General features: G+C 69.1%; 4 protein-coding genes across 5 annotated transcripts in view; all 4 read right to left on the minus strand.

Annotated features, from left to right (window-relative positions):
• Nucleotides 1-1,267: 1,267 nt before the first annotated feature.
• On the minus strand, nt 1,268-6,207 carry LOXL4 (lysyl oxidase like 4; the record flags this gene model as incomplete). Its single annotated transcript, XM_082765429.1, has 14 exons — nt 1,268-1,611; nt 1,709-1,820; nt 2,023-2,159; nt 2,240-2,355; nt 2,692-2,935; nt 3,054-3,216; nt 3,371-3,538; nt 3,843-3,997; nt 4,153-4,336; nt 4,441-4,666; nt 4,754-4,792; nt 5,296-5,507; nt 5,617-5,795; nt 5,928-6,207. 14 exons carry the CDS (start codon nt 6,205-6,207, stop codon nt 1,541-1,543), a joined length of 2,286 nt encoding a protein of 761 aa, XP_082621555.1. The 3' UTR covers nt 1,268-1,540.
• A 2,208-nt stretch (nt 6,208-8,415) lies between these two features.
• Nucleotides 8,416-13,412, minus strand: PYROXD2 (pyridine nucleotide-disulphide oxidoreductase domain 2). Its single transcript, XM_082764729.1, has 16 exons — nt 12,294-13,412; nt 11,943-11,962; nt 11,663-11,756; nt 11,515-11,588; nt 11,271-11,417; nt 10,982-11,135; nt 10,789-10,850; nt 10,567-10,664; nt 10,292-10,433; nt 10,064-10,198; nt 9,888-9,960; nt 9,623-9,779; nt 9,368-9,522; nt 9,130-9,236; nt 8,928-9,048; nt 8,416-8,742 (listed from the first exon to the last, which is right to left on the minus strand). Exons 1-16 carry the CDS (start codon nt 13,033-13,035, stop codon nt 8,660-8,662), a joined length of 2,364 nt encoding a protein of 787 aa, XP_082620855.1. The 5' UTR covers nt 13,036-13,412; the 3' UTR covers nt 8,416-8,659.
• A 2,352-nt stretch (nt 13,413-15,764) lies between these two features.
• HPS1 (HPS1 biogenesis of lysosomal organelles complex 3 subunit 1) lies at nt 15,765-17,856 on the minus strand. Its single transcript, XM_082764730.1, is given in 10 exon segments — nt 15,765-15,832; nt 15,942-16,011; nt 16,137-16,241; nt 16,324-16,426; nt 16,506-16,534; nt 16,536-16,666; nt 16,881-16,989; nt 17,206-17,348; nt 17,423-17,560; nt 17,718-17,856. Coding segments are annotated over 8 exon segments (816 nt in total). The 5' UTR covers nt 17,823-17,856; the 3' UTR covers nt 15,765-15,832; nt 15,942-16,011; nt 16,137-16,183.
• A 280-nt stretch (nt 17,857-18,136) lies between these two features.
• The window catches only part of HPSE2 (heparanase 2 (inactive)), a 97,490-nt gene continuing 95,773 nt past the window's right edge, over nt 18,137-19,853 (minus strand). For both annotated transcript variants that reach the window (XM_082765330.1, XM_082765329.1), the window contains 2 exons: nt 19,074-19,220; nt 18,137-18,997 (listed from right to left, as the gene is read on the minus strand). In XM_082765330.1, coding sequence (XP_082621456.1) covers nt 18,832-18,997; nt 19,074-19,220 — 313 coding nt within the window. In that variant the 3' untranslated portion in view covers nt 18,137-18,831. The remainder of the gene's footprint in view (nt 18,998-19,073; nt 19,221-19,853) is intronic.

Here is a 19,853-nt window from a genome sequence, read left to right on the forward strand (position 1 = left end):
CAAAACCCTAAAACCACCCCTGCTGCCCCACAGCCCCCAAAACTCTCAGGGTCCTTGTCTGGGGGGCTCTCGTGCCCGCAGCAGCAGGTTGGGAGTGCTCCTGCTGCCTTTCCGCCGCCCGTGCCAGCGGGTTGTGTGTTTTGGGTCACCTCGTGGCAGCCTCCCCGTGTCCCCTGGCTGTCCCCCAGCTGGGTGGCGGAGGAGCTGGTCGTGACCCTGCGGCGGTGGCTGCTGCCTGCCCCTGCTGCCAGCTGGGAACCGTCTCTGCCGCGGCTCTTGGCAGCGAGCGGCCGGGTGGCTGGGCCAGCGGAAAGTTTCCGGGCGAGAGGATGCGCTCACACGGAAAGCATCTTCCCCCGGCACGGCGGGGAGCAGGGGGAGCCTTGGCCGGGCGAGCCTCCGGCGGCACGCGCCTCGCCACGGGCCTCGCTCGCCCACATCCCGCAGGGCTACCAGCACTTGTGGTCCTCCACGTGCGGGGACAACACGTGTGGAGCCTGTCCTGGCACTGGGGGGGGAGAACAGGGGCTCACAGCCCCCCTGTCCCAGGCTGGTGCAAGCTGGGGGCATGGGGATGGGGTTTGGGATGGGGCAGAGCGGAGGTTTGAGCTGCCAGGAGGGGTTGGCAGTGCCCAGAGGCTTGCTAGGTGGGATGCCCATTTATATCCTTAAAAAAATAACATATGCTGGAAACCACCCAGGGGAAAGAAACGGAGCAGTGGCACGTTGTCCCCTCTGTCCCCACCTTGCCCTGAGGAGTGAGAGCTCCCAGGGGCAGAGCAACCCCATCCCTGCTCCCGGGGCTGCTCTGGGGCCGGGGAGCTGCCAGGAACAGCCTGGGAAAGCCCAGCACAGGCTGCAGCCGTGGCGGCCGGTGGGCTGGCTGCCGGCCCGCGCTGCCGCAGAGCTGGCCGTGCTGTGCTGTGCTGCTCTGTGCTGCTCCTGGGGTCAGGCAGTTCAGGGACAGGGTGCCCCGGTCTGCGGGCACTGCTGGCCGGGAGCTGGAGCCGCCTGGCACCGGCCCCACGCAGCCTGCAGGAGGGCTGGTGGCCCTGGGTGGCAGGGAGGGGACCTCCTGGGGGCAGGATCTGTCCCTGCAGGGCCCAGCTTTGTGGTCCTGGAGGGGAAGGAGCGGGGAGAGGGGACGTGCATGGAGCTGGGCTGGGCTGGGCTGCGAACCGGCTACGTGGCCCTCTGCCACCACACAGCACCCCGTCCCATTGCACAGCACCTTTATTGAGGACGCGACTGCTGCACGGGTGGCAGTGCCCGGGGCCCGTCCTGAGCCCGGGGGGGCGGTGGGGCTGGGCGGGCAGGCTGAGGTAGTCGTCCTGGGGGGCACCAGGTTCCCCCCCGTGCGTCCTGCTGGCAGCACAGGGCTCGGTCCCTCTCTGGTTGCGATGCTCATTCCCATCCTCTGCGGCAGCATCAATAAATACAGAAGGCTTCGAGTCCCTGAGCTCAGTCGGGTGCTGCCACGGCCGGGACACAGGCTGGGAGGCCCCCGGGTGCCGGGGGGGCAGCGTGGCGAGGCAGGGGCTCACACGAGGTTGTTGGCCAGGCGCTCCTGCCGCTCCAGCTCGCTCACCACGTCGGCGCCGTAGGCATCGCCTGGGGAGGGTGATGGTGGTGGTAAGGGGAGTGGGACCTGCGGCACCCCTATCCTGGGCATTTCCCACTGCCCCCCTCTGCCCCCGGCCCTCCTTACTCGTGTGGCAGCCGTGCACCCAGACGCGCTGCCCGTCGTACTTGCACTGGCACCGCATCACGTTGTTGGAGAAGTCCGACTCGGCCACCTCGTGCTTGGGGTTCACCACCACCTGGGGAGGGCAACGGGCACGGCTGGGGGCACCTAGGTTGTGCCACCGTGCCTGCCACGCACACACCACCATGGGGACACATGGGTGGCCACGAGAAACCCCAAAGCAGGCAGTGGCGTGCACCCAGAGTGCTGGTGGTGCCCACAGACCCCAGCCCTCATCTCCTGTTCCCGTGTCTCCCCCAGCCCCTCCGTGCCCATACCTGGAAGGTGTAGCTGCCCGGCGGCACGTCGGTGATGTCGATCCACTGGCAGTCGATGTCGTGCCGGTAGGTGTCCCAGCACCCCACGCTCACCCCCTGCTCCCCAAAGTTGGCGCAGGCGAAGCGGCGCTGGAGCCCTGGGGACAATGGGGGGGAGGGACATGAGGAACGGAGGGGCTGGGGGGGTCCCCGCGCCCTGTCTGCAGCTGCCACCTACCCTCGGGGCAGTTGGTGTCCTCCAGGCAAAAGCTGGCCTTGTGCCCTTCGGCCACCTTGGAGCCGTTGAGCGTCAGCAGGTCGTAGTGGGTGAAGACCTCGATGCTGTGGAAGTGCCTGCGGGGACAGGGGGTGAGCGGGGGCCGGGGCAGGACAGGGAGCGTGCGGCCGGCCCCGACGCCGAGCCAGGAGCAGGCAGCACCTAGAGGCGAGCGGCTCCGCACAAATTACAGCCTTGCAGCCAAATAAAGCCCTAATGACAGTGCCGGCCCGGACGCTGCTAATTACCCCGGGCGGGCCGGCCTCTGCCAGGGTGGGGGCCGTGTAGGAGGGACGGCGCCCAGCAAGCGCCCTGCAGGGCACCCGCCCTGGGCAGGGGGCACGGGGCTGCCAGGTCCCCCCGTGGCCAGCCTGGCCCTGCGCAGGGACAGCCCTGGGACGCAGGGCACCCACCGGTGGCACTGGTGCCAGGTCCAGGCGTGCCGTCCCATGCGGGGTCGGAAGTCGGCTCTGCCCAGGTTGTGGATCTGGGAGGAGAAGCGCAGCAGGCGGCGGTGGCCGTAGGGCCACTGCATGCTGTCGGCCGAGCGGGAGAGGCAGCGCTCCTCGTGGGCGCAGTACAGCAGCGCCAGCGGCCGGTCCTCCAGGTAGGCAGTCTCCTGCACCAGCTGCGCGTTCATCACCAGGTCCGGGGCGTCTGGCAGGGATGGGAGCGGTGGGGACAGAGCTGGTGGCCACCAGCCTGCGCCACCCCGGCCGCGCAGGGCTGTGTCCCGGGAGAAGGACGGGCGCCCCGTGGGCTGCCAGGTACTCACGGGCGGTGCAGCTGACCCCCGCTGAGAAGCGTCCCCCGCCGCTGGGGCAGTGCACGGGGCCGTGGCGCTGGCACTGCTGGAGGGCCAGCTCGGTGCCCGAGCAGCGCACCCCGCTCATCAGCACCTCGGAGGCGTCGGGGCTGCCCGCCCAGTACCAGGTCTCCTGGGCAGGGGGGAGCACGGCGCTCAGACCAGCCCTCGGCTCCCCGGCACTGCCACCAGGGCTTGTCACCGTGTCCCCACGTGCCCCGTCCCAGCTGCTGAGCCATCCCAGCACACCCAAACTGTGCAGCTCCTCGCGCCGGGATCCAACTCACCTGCAGGGCATGGCTGGCAAAGCCCAGCCCCAGCTGCCTGCAGACGACCATGGCCTCATTGAGCCCCCACTGGGCACCGCACACCGCGCCCCACCGCAGCTTGCCCTGCACCGGCACCAGCACCTCCACGACGCCCTCCTCGGGGCTGCGCCCCCCGGCCAGGCGCACCTGTGGGCAAAGAGGGGCTGAAATGGAGCGTGGGGCAGCCCCCCAGCCCCCTGGGAGTGGGTCAGGTAGCACCATCCATGCAGCTGAGCCTTCCTTCCACCTTCCTCTTCCTCCCACAAAAGCACTTTCACCACTGGCTCATCCTGAGGATCCCACACCAGCGTGGTTTGGGTGGCTCTGCCTGTCCCCATCCCCCGGGCCACACTCGGAGCATCCACACTGGGTGGGGGCTTGGGGTGCTGGGGCAGGGGCTGTGCAATGGGGCCGGGGCTCAGCGGGTGCTGGCGGGGAGGCAGGGACTGACCTGGCTCTGGAAGTCCATGTGGGGCACGTGGCAGCGCACGGCCGCGTCGTTCTCGTGTCGGCACCCGCTCTGCTCGGCTTCCTGGAAGCGGCACTCGCCCAGGGAGCGCTCGTGGCCGGTGCAGCGCACCTCGCTCATGTGGATGGGGCCCAGGCCTGAAGCAGGGGGGGGACATGAGTGCTCCTGCCCCTGTGCCCATCCCAGATCCCCCCACACACCCCTGGATGCTCCAGCAGTGCGCAAAGGGCTTTTCCCTGCGCACCTCCGAGCCCAGCAGCGCCCCAATTCCTTGCCCCATCTCCCGCCTCACCTTGGCCCATCCGGGCTCCCACCAGGGCTTGCTTTGCCGTCCCGTAGCCCAGCTGCCGACACACCACGCTGGCCGCCACCAGGTCCCACCGCTTGTCACACACGGTGCCCCACTGCCCGTGGCGCAGCACCTCCACCCGGCCCTCACCAGCGTGGGCGCCCGCTCGCAGGCGCACGGGGAGGCCCTGGCACGGGGAGCGGCCCCATCAGCGGGTGTAGGGGGGGTGCCCGGGTGCTGCTCGGCCCCAGGAGCCTTCCTTAGGGGGTACGGGGCCGTGCTGGGGCTTACCTTTCCCTGGGAGGCTTTGCGGGGAGGTTTCTTGCCCCTGCCCTTGCCTTGCTGGAAGGCAGGGCCAGGGATGCAGCTGACGACGGCGTGCATGCCGCGGGGACAGGCGTGCTGGTGGGGGGCCTGGGGGGCCAGCTGCGTGGGGCAGCGGGCCAGGTGGGGCTCCGTGCCCTGGCACTGCACCTGGTGCACCCAGAAACTGCTCTTCTGGCTCAGGTTCTTCAGGCTGCCGAGGGAGAGGAGCGGGAACAGAGGTATTTCGGGGGGAGAGAGGCTCCCCTGCAGGTGTCCCCTGCCCAGAGCCGGGCCCTACCTGGAGCTGGGGTCCTTCAGCTTCATGTTCCACAGCTTCCTGCAAGGAGCATGGATGGAGGTCAGGGGGGGCTCAGCACCCCCACCCTGTGCCCCTGCCCTCCCCAGCACCCCATGGCAGCAGCTGGGGCTGGAGGGTGCTCCCATGGCACGCTGGGGCCCTCTCCCTGGTGGCAATTCCTGCACTGGAGCTGTGCCCCGGCAGGACAGCACGACGCCTGGCACCGGCAGGGGCTCATTATGGGCTGTATTTATAGCCCCAGCACAAGGCTTGGCTCTCCTGTGCCTGCACCCACGCTGTGCAGGACAAAGTTGGGGAGCATCCTGGCTGCTGCCCAGCCCAGCTCTGCCCCCCTTGAAGCCCCCGGGAAGGGGGCACAGGCATGGACAGGTGCCCCACACACCCAGCCGTGAGCGCACCCCTTCCCTGGCACCCCCCTTCACCCTACTGACCACCGTGCCCCAGCTGCATGTCCCAGGAGCCCCATGGCACGTCCCGCCAGCCCGCTGGCACCCTGCCCCACGGCTCATCCCATTCCCTACCGGTAGAAGTTGGTGTTGACGGGCTTCTCCTGGGGGAAGCCCAGCATCCCGCAGACCACGCGGCTGTTGTTCCTGGTCCAGCCGGCGTCGCACACCTGCCTCCAGCGCCCGTTGTGCTTCACCTCCACGGCTCCCTCCGTCACCGGCATGCTCAGCTTGGCCCGCGCCAGGATGGGTTTGATCCGCACCTCCTCCAGGCTCAGCCCCGGTGCCTGCGGGGTGGGCACGGGGGGTCCAGGATGGGACACGGGGTGGAGGGTGGGGACGACGGGACCTGCCTCAGCCCCTCGCCATCCCAGTGGGCGCCTGGTCCCCACTCACCTCTCCCAGCAGACCAGGGGCTGCGGCCGGGTCGGGGCTGCTGTGCAGGCGCTGCCCTGAGCACACCACGCCGGTGTCCTCGCCGTGGTGGCAGTCGCTCACGCCCCAGCCGTTGTGGGAGCACTCGGCCAGGGAGGACTCGCTGCCCCCGCACCTCACGTTGTCCAGCCAGATGGGGCCTGGGGGGACGGACGCGGGTTGGGGGTCACCGCTGGTGGGACCCCCTCAGTAGCACGGACCCAAGAAATGCCCCCCTTCAGGCTGCCCCCTCCCGCAGCACCCCACACACGTGTCCCCCAGCTGCCCCTTACCTTCCCCCTGGCCGTAGGTGGCACTGTGCGTCCAGGTGATGGCCGCGGTGTAGCCCAGCTGCCGGCAAGCCACGGTGGCCGCGTGGAAATCGAAGCCATCGTCGCACACGGTGCCCCAGCGGCCCTGGTACAGCACCTCCAGCCGGCCCTCCCCGGCTGGCCCCCGCGGCCCCGCCAGCCTCAGCTGCAGCCCCGCCGGCTCCTGTGCAGCGGGCACCACCCGGCACAGCAGCAGCACCAAGGGCAGCAGGATGGGGCTCGCACCAGCCGGCATCGCCATCGCAGCTCCTGGTGGTGGGATGCCTGGGGACAGCCCGACTCTGAGCCCCTGGGGAGCACAGCGGGGTGGGGAGCTCCCACAGCCCCCCCGTGCCCCAGCAGCGTGGTGTGGGGGGGATGTGGTGCCCCCTTGCATGGCAGGGGCATCCCCGACCCCATGCCGTGCGGGATGCAGGGGTTGTTCCCTCTCCATCCGGCACACAGCCCTGTCCCCATCCCCACACCTCTCCCCCTGCACCCCCAGCCCCCCGAGGTGCCCGAGCCCCCCCGGGCCAGCCCAGCACTCACCCTGGGTGTCAGCACGGGGCAGATACGGGGCAGGCAGCGGCGTGGGGACGCGGTGCTGGCTCCTGCTGGCCTCCAGCAGCTCTCCTGCCTCCGAGCACCGCCTGCTGCCGCTTTTATGGTGCGGCGCGGTGGGACGCCCCGGGTGGGGGCCCACGCTGCCCAGCCCAGCCCCAGCCCCCCCGCACGCAGGGCCCAGAGGCTGGCCCTGCACCCTGCCCCCCCCCAGCCCCACTCTGCCACCCTGGAGCAAAGCCACCTGTGCCCATCTCCAGCAGATTTTGGGGGGTGCAGAGCACACATGGGACAGCCCCCCCACCATAAGCCTGCCCCCCCCGGCCCCAGGATGAAGCCAGGACCCCCAGCTGGGGCTGTCCCCCCCCCAGCATCACTGCACCGCGGGGCTGGCCCCCAGCCAGGCAGAGCACGGCTGTGCCGGAGGTGGCAAATTGTCCCACGGGGGGGTCCCCAGGAGGACACCCCACGCGGTGGCTGAGGGGGGTGCTTGGACATGGGGTGGGCGAGGACTTGGGGGGGGCACTGAGCCCAGCAAAGGGAGCCTGGGAGGGGCAGGGGGCAGCACCTGGGCTGTCCCTGAGCCAGGCTGGCTGTGGGGGTCCCCAGGTGCTGCCCCCCCCAGCCATGCAGACAGGGGGTGCCCCCCCAAACCAGCCCCTGGGGCACCCCGCCGCCTGCGCCCCGCCGCGGGACGGGGATAAACAGGAAGCGCCTCTGCCCCGGCCGTGGCCACCGGCTGGCCAGGAATGTGCCGGTGGCTACCGGGTTGTTTGTTTGGAGTTAAAGCAGCCGGTTCCTGCCGGGACGAGCCAGGAACAACACGGCCGGGAATAGCCCGTGAGCTCATCGCCACGTCCCGCCAGGGCCCTCGGCACCCCCCCGGCACCCTGCGTCCCCACGCAGGGCACCCTCACCCCCACCCTGCTCCTCGGCTGGGCTGCTGGCATGTGCTGCGGCATCTTCTGGGGGTGCCCGGGGAGGATAAAATGCGGATTTGGGGCCACGGGGGCCACGTGGGCTATGGGACAGTGTCTGGGCTGTGCTGCAGCCACGGGACGGCGGCCAGGGGAAGCCCTGGGGAAGGGCAGGGCTGGGTCCAGCAGCGGAGCTCGTGACTCACGGAGTCACCACGGCTCTCGGTGTCTGGGTGTTTGGGAGCTCAATTGCCTGAGTGTGCGGCCAGGAGCCCCCCCTCGGCTCCCAGGGGATGGCTGCAGGTGGGTAGGGCCACCAGGGTCCTGCTCCCAGCTCTGCCCCTGCTCCTGGGGGGAGCGAGAAGAGGGCAGGGGGGGCTCCGAGGAGCTCTCGGCACCGTGCCCTGCCACGGTCAGGCTGGGGGGCATCCCCTCCTCGCTGCCACCCCCAGCCCAGCCCTCGGGGCTCGCCGGGCACCGGCACCTGCGGCAGCTAAAAATACGGTGCTGCAGCAGGGCAGCCCCGGGCGCGGGAAGCTGTGGGCAGCGGGCGGGCGTGCGGGGCTATTCTCAGAGGGCTGCGGGCCTATTCCTGGCCGGTCAATATTGATTCAGCCAGCTCAGGTGCAGCAGCACAGCCCGGAAGCGCCGTATTTAGGGCCCGGCGGGAGGAGAGGCTGGGAGCTGAATCGGGAGCATTGTCCCCGGGAGGAAGAGGGCAGGGAGAGGATGTGAGCTCTGTCATCTGCTGCGAGCGGCGCCCGGCAGCGGCACGGGGCAGCGCGTGGCACACCCAGCGTGGGCTGCCTGAGCCGGGCTGCTTGTCCCCGTTCACCCTGACACTCCGGTCCCCTCCAGCAGGGCCCCAGGGGCTGCACCAGCAGCAGTGCAGGTGGCACAGCGCAGCCCACGCTATGGGGACACGGGGTGGGCTCTGTGCTCACACCCCAGGACCAATGAACCCCATACAGAGAGCTGAAAAACCATGGGGAGAGGGCCAAATGCAGAGCCCCTGGCTGTGTTTATTTCTGTGGGTGCCACAATGCCCAGGGAACCGGGGGGGTGGGCTGGGGAGGGGGTCAGCCCAGGTCCCAGCAGCCTGCCCCACACACACAAGGGGTGCTGCTGCCAGTGCTTGACCCGCTGCAGTGGTGGGAAGCAAGGTGGGGACGGCAGGCTCTGCCTGGGGACAGCAGGGCTCACTGCAGCCACATCCCCATGGAGGTGAAGTCGGCGTCACCGCTGCTGTCTCAGGTGCTTGAAGTCCCCGAGAGCCACCCGGGCTGCATTGCGTCCTGCTGCTCCCATCACGCCGCCTCCTGCAAGGCAGAAACAGGGCACAGTGGCCCCAGCAGCAGGGGCTGCACCGGGGGGGCTGCTCTGCCTCACCGCCAGGGCTGAGAGTAGCAGAGCTCACACCTTGTGCTCCCCTTGCCCCTGGTCCATGCGCCCTGCCCTCCTCCTGCAGCCCCTCGGGGTGTCCCCAGCTCCCAGCCCTGCTCACCAGGGTGTGCTCCGCTCCCACACAGGTACAAGCCTGGAACTGGGGACCGGTAGCCTGAGTAGGATGGTGCTGGCCGGGCAAAGTACAGCTGGTCCAGAGACATCCCTCCGTGGAAGATGTTCTGCAAACGGAGCCCGGGCTGTGTGAGGGGGCTGTGCCTGGCTGCTTGCTGTGCTCAGTGCTGAATCTGCACGGTACCCACCCCACCGGGCAGCCCGAAGACCCTCTCTAAGTCCGGGGGTGTCAGGATGTCCCTGCCGATGACGGACGCCTTGAAGCCTGGGGCATAGGCTTCGATGCAGTCGAACACTAGGGAGGGACGGAGGCACTGGCAGGCAGCTCAGGGGCATGGTGACCGGCCCCTGAGCACGAGGGTGGCTGTGCCTGCAGCAGGGACCAGCGCTCCCGGTGTTACCTGGCTCCGTGCACATGCTACGTACCAGTGTCTGCATACGCATTTCTAGCCTGCTCGTCCCAGGGCCGCCCACCCGCCAGCTCGTACGGGGTGTACTGGGTGAAGAGGGACACGACGTGGCAGCCCCGCGGGGCCAGCCCCGGGTCCAGCGCCGAGGGGATGCACAGCTCGATCATGGGCCTGTGGGAGCGGGACTGAGCCACCCCAAACATCCCCCAGCACTGCCGTCCTGCCCCTTCTCTGGACACCATGGGCAGGGAGCGAGGCGGGGGTCTCCTACCTGCTGGAGGGGTGCCCGCCAGCAGCCTCGGTGTAAGCCTGGTGCAGGAGGTGGGTGCCCTCGCAGTTGAGGTGGATGGAGCACTGGTGGTGGGGCAGGGGCTGGCCATTGCGGGCGTTGGGGGCAGCCAGGAAACTGGGCAGGCGATCCACTGCCACTGGGATGGGGGGAGGAGACCGGGGTGCAGTCCTCCGAGGAGCCCTGCAGCCTTGTGCTGGTGTGCCCCCCAGCTGGGATGGCGGAGGAGGCAGCCCCCTGCACCTACCGTTGATTTTGGTGACGGGGGAGCGCGTGTCAACACACCGGATCCGCTGGGTGAAGTCCTCTGGGAGCTGCTCCTGGAGGGGGACGGGGGCACCGCGGTGATGGGGCCACCACGGGGCAGCCCAGCCGGGGGGTGACAGCCCACCGAGCCCCGTGGTGGCCCCGCGTGCCCCATACCTGGGGGGTGAGCTCCAGGAAGGTGATCTGGGGGGAGGCGTTGGACAGCACCACTTTGCTCCTCACCTCCGTCCCGTCCCGCAGCACGACGCCCTGCGCCTGCCCGTCCCTGCCCAGCAGCACGCGGCTCACGGCCTGGGCAGAGGGGAAGGGGCCAGCACCTCACCCGGCTTCTCCCTGGGGCCACCGGGCAGCCCGTGGAGGTCCCCGTGCCCAGAAACCCGGTACCTTCTCGGTAAAGATGTGTGCGCCCCGGCTGGCTGCTGCGTGGGCGATGGCTTGGGACAGGGCCCCCATGCCGCCAGCCACGTAGCCCCAGGCGCCGCGCCGCCCCTCCAGCTCGCCCATGACATGGTGCAGCAGCACGTACCTGCAGGGATGGGGACAGAGCTCACCCAGCCCCCGAGCCACTCCGGCAAGCCTTGGGGACACGCCGGGCTGAGTGGGGTGGCCTGGAGGGGATGGCGTGGCTTTGAGCCCCAGGGAGGGGACGGGGCCCTCACCCGCTGCCAGGGCTGTGGGGGCTGCTCATGGCTCCAATCACCGCGTCGGTGGCCAGGGTTGCCTTCAGGGGCTCCGACTCAAACCAGTGATCCAGGATCTGGCCCAAGAGGCAAGGAGAGAGCTGGGCTCAGGGCTGGGCTGCAGCCGGGTCCTCGTGGGCACGCAGGGATGTGGAGCGGGTGCCAGGAGGGTGGCTCTGTGCCACTGCAGCCGGCACGCACCTTGGAGATGGGGGCTGTCAGCACCTCGTAATAGCGGGGCAGCTGCCGTCCCAGTGCCAGCCCTGTGGGGAGAGGCAGCTTTGGGGTCTGCACGACTGCACCAGGACACAGCCACTGGCACCTGGTGGGGCTGAGGCCAGGCAGGAGCCCAGGTGCAGGCACACAGCCATTGCCAAGGGGATCCCAAATGTACCTGCCCGCAGCAGGGGCTGCAGTGCTCGCAGGGATCTGAGCCGCTGGAGCAGGGAGCCCTGCCCCAGGGCAGCTGTATCCACAGGGGGCGCGTCCAGCAGTGGGTCAATGGCAGCCACCAAGCGCCCCATGAACGCCTCATACTCAGGGTAAGCCTGGAAGGGGACAGCAGGAGGCCAGAAGGGACTGAGCCATGCTGGGTGCAAAGGACACGCCGCCACGAGCATCCCTGCTGCTCCACGGGGCAGGGCAGCTCCTCGGGGCTTTATTTGCCCCGGTCCCCGCGGTACCTGAGCATCCTTCTGGGAGAACTGGGCGATCTGCTGCTGGGTCTGGGCCATGTCGTGCCCCAGCAGCAGGGAGCGGGGCGGGCTCCTGTCCTCCAGCAGCGGGGTGAAGGAGTAGGGGTCCCGCGGGAGCACCCTCAGGCCATGCCGCTGCGAGACACGGAGGGCAGTGAGACACGGAGGCAGCAGTGTCACCCTGCCGTGTGCCAGGAGGTGCTGGTGGCCCAGCTGGGGACGGGCACCGTACCTGCAGCTCCAGCTCGCTGTAGATCTGCGGCCGCAGCAGGCTGAGCAGGTAGGATGCCCGGGAGAACTTAAAGCCTGGAAGATGCGGGGTGGTGAGGGATAAAAGGGGGCAGGCAGGGACCAGGAGGACGTAGGGCACGTGGGGATACCTGGCACGATCTCCTCGGTGACGGCCGCGCCGCCCAGCACGTGGCGCTTCTCCAGCACGGCCGTGCGCAGCCCTGCCCGCTGCAGGTAGGCAGCCTGCGGGGAGCGTGGCATCGTGCTGCATGTGGCACGTCCTCCTCATCCCGACCACCTCCCTGACCACTCACCAGGGTGGTTCCCACTTCCCAAACCTGTCCGGGAGCCCCCAGCCCCTGCTCTTGCTGCAGACCCTCCCCAGCCCCACAGCGTCCCCAGGGTGAGCGCTCTGCCTCCGGTACTCACTGCCACCAGCCCGTTGTGCCCTGCAAGGAGAGACGGAGGGGAGCTGAGCCCGGCTGAGCCAGGACAGCCCCATGGCACAGCACATCCCCCCACATCAGGGACACAGGCACCCAAATAACAAGCTCTGAACACTGTAGGGAGTATTCTCCTCAACCCTACATCCCTGGGCCCCAATGGGGCAGGGTTGGTGACAAAGGTGACAGATCCCCCAGGTCTGTGCTGACCCCTTAGCCAGCAGCACGCCGGGGTGTTGCAGCACACACCCATCCGTGCCAGCCCCCATGCAGCTCCCTGGCACAAGCAGCATGCTGGGGGCCGCCCCATCCCCACCAGCTCCTCGCCCTGCCTTACCTGCCCCGATCACCACCGCATCGTACTCCTGCTGCAGCCGTGCTGCGGCCCCGCTGTGAGCCAGGCGCCGTCCCCGCAGCCCGCGGGCAGCACAGCCCGTGCCCAGCCTCGCAGGGAGCACGGCCGCCATCTCCACACCGTGCCTGCAGCTCCTGGACTTTGCTTCCACGGCCACACTTCTCACGGGGCACGGGGAGGGGACAGGGGGCCCAGGGCAGGGGACACCTTGGCACAGGGCCGGACGCTGCGTCCTGGGGCTTGCGGGAAGGCTGGGCAGGACGCGGTGCCCACAGCAAGGCACCAAGCCCCGGCCAAGCATTGCCTGGGGCGTGCAGGGAGGCTGGGGAGAGGCAGTGTGCAGGGCCACATCCTGCCAGGAGCTCAGCCCCCCCGGAGCAGCTGGGAAAGGGGCAGCCTGAGGCTGGGCTTGGCTCTGGATCCACAGCTTGTGCTCAGCGGGGCAAATTCCTGCCCGGCAGGATAGGGCAAAGGCCCTGCTGCGGTCCAGCGCTCCCCGACCCACAGTGCCCAGCCTCAGCTGCACGGGGCAGCGGCTGCACGGCCCCGGAGCTGTGCAGGGGGAGCACCAGTGCCTGCCCAGAGGGCTTGCACGTGCACCGACACCAGACGTGTCTGGCGAGCACATGGGCTGCCTCGGCTCTGCCGCGTGCTGGCTGCCCAGCTCGGCCCCGCCGTGCCCAGGAGCTGCACGCAGGCACAGTTTGCATCCCGTGCACCCCATCCCTTCGGGACCCTGACCCCATCAGCCCCACATTTAGGGGCGCGGGGGGGGGGGGACGGGGTGCACCCCGTGCCGTTCACCGCGTAGGTTTGGCTGCAGCGTTTTGTTCTCCGGCCAAAGCCAGGCAGCGGGGCCAAGCCAACGCCATAAATCCTGCTTTGGAAACGCGCTTTTCAACAAGGCCGTGATTTGCCAAAAAGCTCTCAGCCCCGCTCCCGGCCCGTCCCGGGAGGCTGCTGGGTGCCAGCCAAGCAGGCGGGGAGGGGAGAGGCGGGCAGCACAGCCCTGGCCGAGGAGGGGGAGGCTGCACGTGGCCACCCCCAGGCATGGCTGGCCGTGCACCCAGCTCACGTGCACCCCCTGAAAGAGCAGCACGAGCAGACGTCCGCACCCCGCTTTAATCCCGGCCCCGGGGGCGGCTCAGAGCAGGGGGATGCGGGAAGGCTCCCAGAGGCGCCGGGCCAAGTCGCAGGCCTGCTGCACCACCAGCTCGGAGGGGATGATGCCCAGGTGCACGGTCAGCAGCTCGTAGCACTTCACCACCTCTGTCTGCTGGTTCTTGCTGTAGTAGCGCAGCAGCTTCCTGGGGGGGGCAAAGTTGGGGTGTTCTGCAGGGAATGGGTCTGCAAAACCACCCCCTTTTGGGTCATCTTCCCCTAGAAAGCCCCTGCCAAGGACATCGCTGCAGCCCCAGGACCGCAGCCGCAGGCTGTGTGGCACCCAGCACGGGTACCCCCCCGCTGCCCCGTCCCAGCAAGGGCAGACACCGGTGCCAAGCAGCAGGGCTGGGGGCTGCCGACCTGTAGTAGTCTCCTGCCAGCATCCCGATGGGAGCCGAGTCGTCGGAGAGGACGGGCACCTCCATCACCTCCAGCTTGTAGCCCTGGGGACGAAGACAGCAGAGGGCAGGCCCGTACCAGGGAGGGGAGGAATGAGGGGCCCGGGGTGCTGTGAGAGGGGCTCAGCCCCATCCCACCCCTCCTACCAGCTCGTTCTCGAACCAGAGGAAGTAGGAGCAGCAGTAGTCACCGTCCTGCAGCATCAGGGTTGTGTAGCCCTTCTGCAGGTATCGCCGGGCCAGCGCCACCAGGGACCAGACCTGGGGGACAAGGGGCACCCGCAGGCTGAGCACCAGCAGCCTGCACAGCTCTGGCCCCACTCAGGCGCTGCTGGGCCGCATCCTGCCCATACCTTGCTCTTGACAAACTCAGCCAGAGGCCCCTTGCCCAGCTCCGAGCTGGACTTCTCCGCCACGCTGAGCGACGGGGCCATCATCTGCCCGGCCGTGCGGTCGACGTAGATGAAGTGCACCAGGCCAGGGAAGTCCTCCAGGTACGTGGGGCTGGTTAAGGGCGTCCAACAACCTCGGTGCTCTTTTGGGACAGCCCCCAGGCCTCAGGAAAACCCCCCTGACCGCCTTCACCTTGCCCCCATGCCCACCTCCGCCCTCCCTGCGGGGGTCCCGGCCCTGCCGAGGCGCGGTGAGGGATATGACACCATGGTGATGTTGCGCCTGCTCTTCACCAGCAGGAAGTCCCGCCAGTCCAGCAGCTTCTCCCTGCCGAGGAGAGGTGCGGTGAGAGGCCAGGACCCCTCCCCAGGGCTGTGGGGCAGCCCCCCGGGGGTGCGGGTACCCCCCTCACCTCATCAGCTTCTGGGCACGGTCCCGCAGGCCCTGCGACAGGCTCTGGCTGGCGGAGCTGAGGAAGAGCTGGCGGTACACGGAGCAGAGCTGCCGCTTCACCATGCCCACAGCCTGCAGCAGCCTGGGTCGGAGGACAAAGGGGACACGCTTTTGGTTTGTGTTCAGCACAAAAGGGAAATCCCTGGGGGCTGCAGGCATCCCCCCCCACCCCGTACTCACTCCAGGCTGCTCCCAGGCTCGCTGCGGGAGAAGATCTTGTTCTTGAACTCCACCCAGGCGTTCTGCAACTACAGAGACAGGGCTCAGCGCCTGGCCAGCGGGACAGAAGGATGGGGTCCTTGCATCCCCGCTCCCACCTGGACGTCCTGCCCGCTCAGCTTCTTCACAAACTTGTCCATGCGCTGCCGCAGCTCGGCCAGGAAAGGGAAGCTGCGGGCGGCTCCCACCTCCTGCCCCTCTTCCAGCTTCTTCTCCAGCAGCAAAAACCCATCCAGCAGCTGGTGCAAGGTGACGGCCACGTGGGTCGTAGGGCCCTGTTGGAGAGGAGGGAGAGGGGTGAGGCAGGACCCAGCCCAGCTCTGCTGCCTGCACCTTACAGCTCACCTTGGTCAGCAGCACGAGGGAGATGCCCGGCCAGAGCGGGAGGCAGTGCATGGTGTGGGGCAGCAAGGGGCAGTAGCCGTCCCGCATGTTGACATCCAGGAAGATCCTCCTGGGGTTTGAAGCTTCAGGAACCAGGGGCTCCAAGGTCTGGAGCAGGTCCTCTGCCACCTGGGCAGAGATCAGGGATGCTCAGCCCCCTGTGGGGACGAGCCAGCCCGCACCAACCCAGAACCTCCTGCAGGGACACGGGGGCAGAAGCAACGTCCTGAGAGCTGCAGCCAGGCACAGCCGAACTGAGCAAGCTGGAGGGGCCACACAGCAAAACATCGGCAGTGAGGGAAGCGCCCAGGAATCCCGAAAGAGCAGCACACAGAGGGGAGGCTGCTCGTGAGGGATAAGTGGCGAGGAGCAGAGGCAGCAGAGAGCACCATGCCAGGCCTGGGAGGCACGGACCCGGGAGCAAGTCTCTGCCCACACTCACCTGGACATCCGCAGAGTCTGCATCCCCAGCAGCCGCCGGCTCAGGGCTCTCGGATGAGCTCTCACTGCCTGCAGGGAACGCAGCAGCTCCGCTCTCCCTGCCAGTCCCCCACACCTCCCCAGTCCCCCTGTGGGGCTGCAGGACCGGTGCACGGCTCCTTCCCAGCCAGGCACTCACCCGTGCTGTGTCTGCCCGGCGAGGGCTGGGGTGTGTAGTAAACCTCGGGCGTGGAGAGATCGTCTGTGTCCTGCCAGCCAGGAGGGGCTGGATCAGCCGTGGCCTGCAGGCACAGCTCCGGTGCGGGCAGCACCACCAGCATCCCACGCTGCAGCTCCCAAAGTCCCGGGCCCTGGGGCAGCCACCCACTCTCACCTGATCGTCTGACTCCTTCTCTGCAGCTCCGTGGGAGCTGGGGCTGCTCACGGGGATGCTCTCGCTTCTCTTGGGTCCGTGAGGCAACACCTTCCCTGCTTCAGACTTCCGAGATAAGAGGAAGAAAATCAAGCCCTGGCCCCCAAGATGTCAGCCCCCCAGGGGCTCCCCAGTCGCTGCCCAGCACCTGGGAGCCGAGCTCCTCCTCGGCGCTCTGGCTGGGGTACAGGTCCTGCACCAGGAGGATGAGGATGAGCAGGTCGGCGGGGCGGATGGAGCTGGCATTGCGGCTGCGGAACGGCAAACGGAGGGGTCAGGAGGGGTGGTGAGCTGCCCCGGGAGGGTTGGTGGGGCCGGGGCTGGGCGCACCTGGAGTAGAAGGCCAGCAGCTTGGTGTGCACCAGGAGGAAGGCATGGCCCACCTCGTCCCCGCCGCGCTCGGGGCTGGCGTTGATGTACTGCACCACCTGCCTCTCCAGGAACTCGATGCACTGCTCGCACAGCTGGGGGTGGATCAGCCGCTCCACGGCCTGTGGCATGGCAGGGAGGGGGCTGAGCCCCCCCAGACCCAGCCACACAGCCCCAGGGCAGGCCTGGGCTGCTCCCTACCCCCGTGCACCCCAGGGCTTGGGGGGCTCCCTACAAAGAACCCTGCCCCAGATGCTGTGACCCCACGCAGCATCACACCCTGCCAGCCTGGGGGGCATCCCTGGGCTGTGACCAGCAGGTCCCAACGCACGGTACCTCCACGGCAAAGCTCTGGTCCTCCTCTCGCAGGCGGAGGTAGGTCTCCAGCAGGCCCCGCAGCAGGCTCCAGACGCGCTCCCGCTGCTCCGAATCCATCGGCCGCAACCTGCCATGGCCCCAGAGCATGAGCCACGCGTGGGACATCACCACCCCAGGCGGGTGGACACCCCCAAACCCAAACGGCAGCCCAGCAAAGAGATAGCAGGAGGGGATCCCACTGTATGGGAGGGTCTCAGCTACAAGATGTGCTCCCAGCTGCCCCGTTTCACAGCTCCCTGGACCCCCATGCCCCAGCCCGCCCCGTCCAGTGGTCCCCGCTCACTCCTTGCGGATGAGGTGGGAGTCGAGCGTGACGAGGCCGCAGTGAGCCTCCACCAGGCGCCGCAGCACGAAGAGCGTCCTGCGCAGGTCGTCCTCGCTCTCCGTCCCGTCGCCGTTGACTGCGATGTACAAGCAATCCCCAAACTGCAACACGCAGCGGGGTCAGACCCGGGCTGGACGCCCCCCTCCCCGGCTCCCCCTGCCCTGCTCTACCCTACCATGTGCAGGACGTGGAGGTGCTGCCCGTGCTCGGCCCTGAAGCAGGTGTAGGTGTCCGACAGCTTCTCCAGCAGCGCCGTGCAGGAGATGATGAGGGGCGCGAAGAGCGTGTTCAGGCTGTCCTCCACCGCCGGGCCCTGGGGCGCACGGCCGGCTCAGCACCCCGGGACCCCCGCACCCCCTGCCCCATCCCAGCTCCGCGCCCTGCCCCTGCCCCCGGTGCTCCCCGCCCGGTCCCGTCCATCCCGTCCCGTCCCGTCCCGTCCCGTCCATCCCCGTCCCGTCCCGCCCCACCTGCACGGCGGCAGCGGCGGGCGGCTGGAGCCGTCGGAGGAAGGCGGCATCAGCCCAGTAGAAGAGCAGCTCGGCGGCGCTGCTGGCGATCAGGACGCACCGCATGGTGCCCCCCCCCCGTGCCACCGGGACCCCGCAGCACCGGGACCCCGCGGCTCCGCCCGCCCCGCGCCGCTTCCTGCTCCGCCGCCCGTGGCCGCCGCGCCCACGCGTGCAGCGCCCCCGGTGGCCCGGCGTAACCCTGCACGGCCGGGACCGGCTGTGCCCCGCTCCCCGTGCCGGTGCCGCTCCCGGTGGCGCTCCCGGTGCCGCCCCGGGATGCTCCGTGCCGCCCCGCTGCCGCCCCGCCGCGGACAGAAGAGGCCGTGGCGGTGGACAGCCCAGCTTTATTACCCCTCCCGTCCCGTCCCGTCCCGTCCCGTCCCGGTGCGTCCCGGCTGCTCCAGCCCGCACCCCCGGTACCGGCGGGCAGCGCTCCGCCATCCCCGCTCGGGCCGGGAGCTCCCCGCCGCGGGGCGCGCACCCCCTGCCTCCGGGCTCTCCGCTGCGGGCCTCATTAATTTAATTACCAACATTTACAGCCGTGGGCCCGAGCCCTGCCCGCACGGCCCGGGGCAGAGCCGGCCGCCTCCTCCTCCCGGGCCGACCCGCAGCACCCCCGGAGCATCCCCGGAGCACCCCCGCAGCATCCCCGCAGCATCCCCGCGCTGGTCCAGGCCGTGCCGCGCTCGCAGCGGCCGAGCGGCAGCAGAGGGAGCTGCTTCCATGCGCTTGCTGCGAGGCTCCGGGGAGGGTGCCCGCGCTGGGCTGGCCGCCCACGGCGCCTCCGGAGCGGGGCCCGGCCCCCAGCCCTCCCCGGGAGCCCCGGGGCTTCTCGCTGCGGCCCCGCTGCCCCCCCCCAGTTCGCCGTCGCAGCGGCTCCGGCCGGGCAGAGCGGAGCGTTTTTGGCCACGGGTTGGAGGAGGCTGCCGAGGAGGAGGGCGTCCAAGGGTGCGAGGCCGAAGGGCGCGGTGCGGAGCCCCCGCGGGGCCGTGCGGGCTGCCCAGGAGGCAGCGTGTCCCGGGGATGTGCGTGGGGCAGGAGCGGGGCTGCCGGCTCCGTTCTGCGCCGTGGGCTATCGGTACCGGCAGGCCAGCGCGTTCACGTTCTTCACCACGTAGAAGCTCATGGTCAGCGGGGGGATGACCAAGGTGCGGCCGGCCCGCAGCGGACGAGGCTTTAGCTCGGGGAGGGTCCCATCGTCCACCATGGCCAGCGGCTGCCCGTTGAGCTGCACCGACCTGCGGGGCCAGAACAGGGTCAGGGCATCGGGGCCGGGGTGGCGGTGGCGGAGCCAGCCGTAAGCGTGGCACTTACTTGGAGTGGAGCCCGTCTTTGCCGTAGGGCTGCAGCAGGTACTGGTGGACGATCTTATCCCGCAGCGTCCCCGCCAGCTTGATTTTCTTCCGGGAGCGGTGCAGGTTGATGATGTAAAGGGTGATGGACCCCCGGACATAGTTGTGGCTGCGAAGGGGAGAGCGGGAGCTGAGGGGTGTGCTGGCACGTGGCCTGGGGGTGTCACCTCTGAGAAAAGGGCTTGGGGGTGTCTGTGTGAGAACCAGCCTTCTGCAGCCACCTGCATGGGATGCTGCCACCCTGGCTGCCCCTCCATGGGGAGATGCCACCTCCCCATCGTGACACCTTTCCAACCATCCCCTGCTCTCCTCAGCCAGGGGTGCCACAGCTCGAGGTGGTGCTGTGCTGGTGCCCACAGCAGGGGTGGTGGTCCCGGCGCAGCCCCCCAGGGCCTCGCAAGGAGGAGGCTGAGAACGGACAGGAGCTCTGTGCGTGAGTGGCGTCTGCCCCCGCTGCCCCGGGCACTGGACTGACAGCTCCAGACACTGATCCTCTGTCCCTGCCTAATCAGACAGCCCCAAACAAAGGCTATAAAGCACTTTGCACCTGTCAGTTACTGGACAAGGTTTCCTACCGAGCTGGAGGCATGTTGAAAGCATCTGGACTGTGTAAAGAAACAGCCTCTCCTCCTCCACAATAGCAACTTGTGTCTGCGGAGGAGGTGGCTGCTCCCCCCTGCTCGCTGGGGCGCTTTGAAAGCCCTTATCAGCGAAACAATAACCAGGCCGGGCTCCCCGGCAC

This window comes from Aythya marila (genome assembly GCF_965140915.1).
Source record: "Aythya marila genome assembly, chromosome: 7".
In the NCBI taxonomy this organism is placed as follows: domain Eukaryota; kingdom Metazoa; phylum Chordata; class Aves; order Anseriformes; family Anatidae; genus Aythya; species Aythya marila.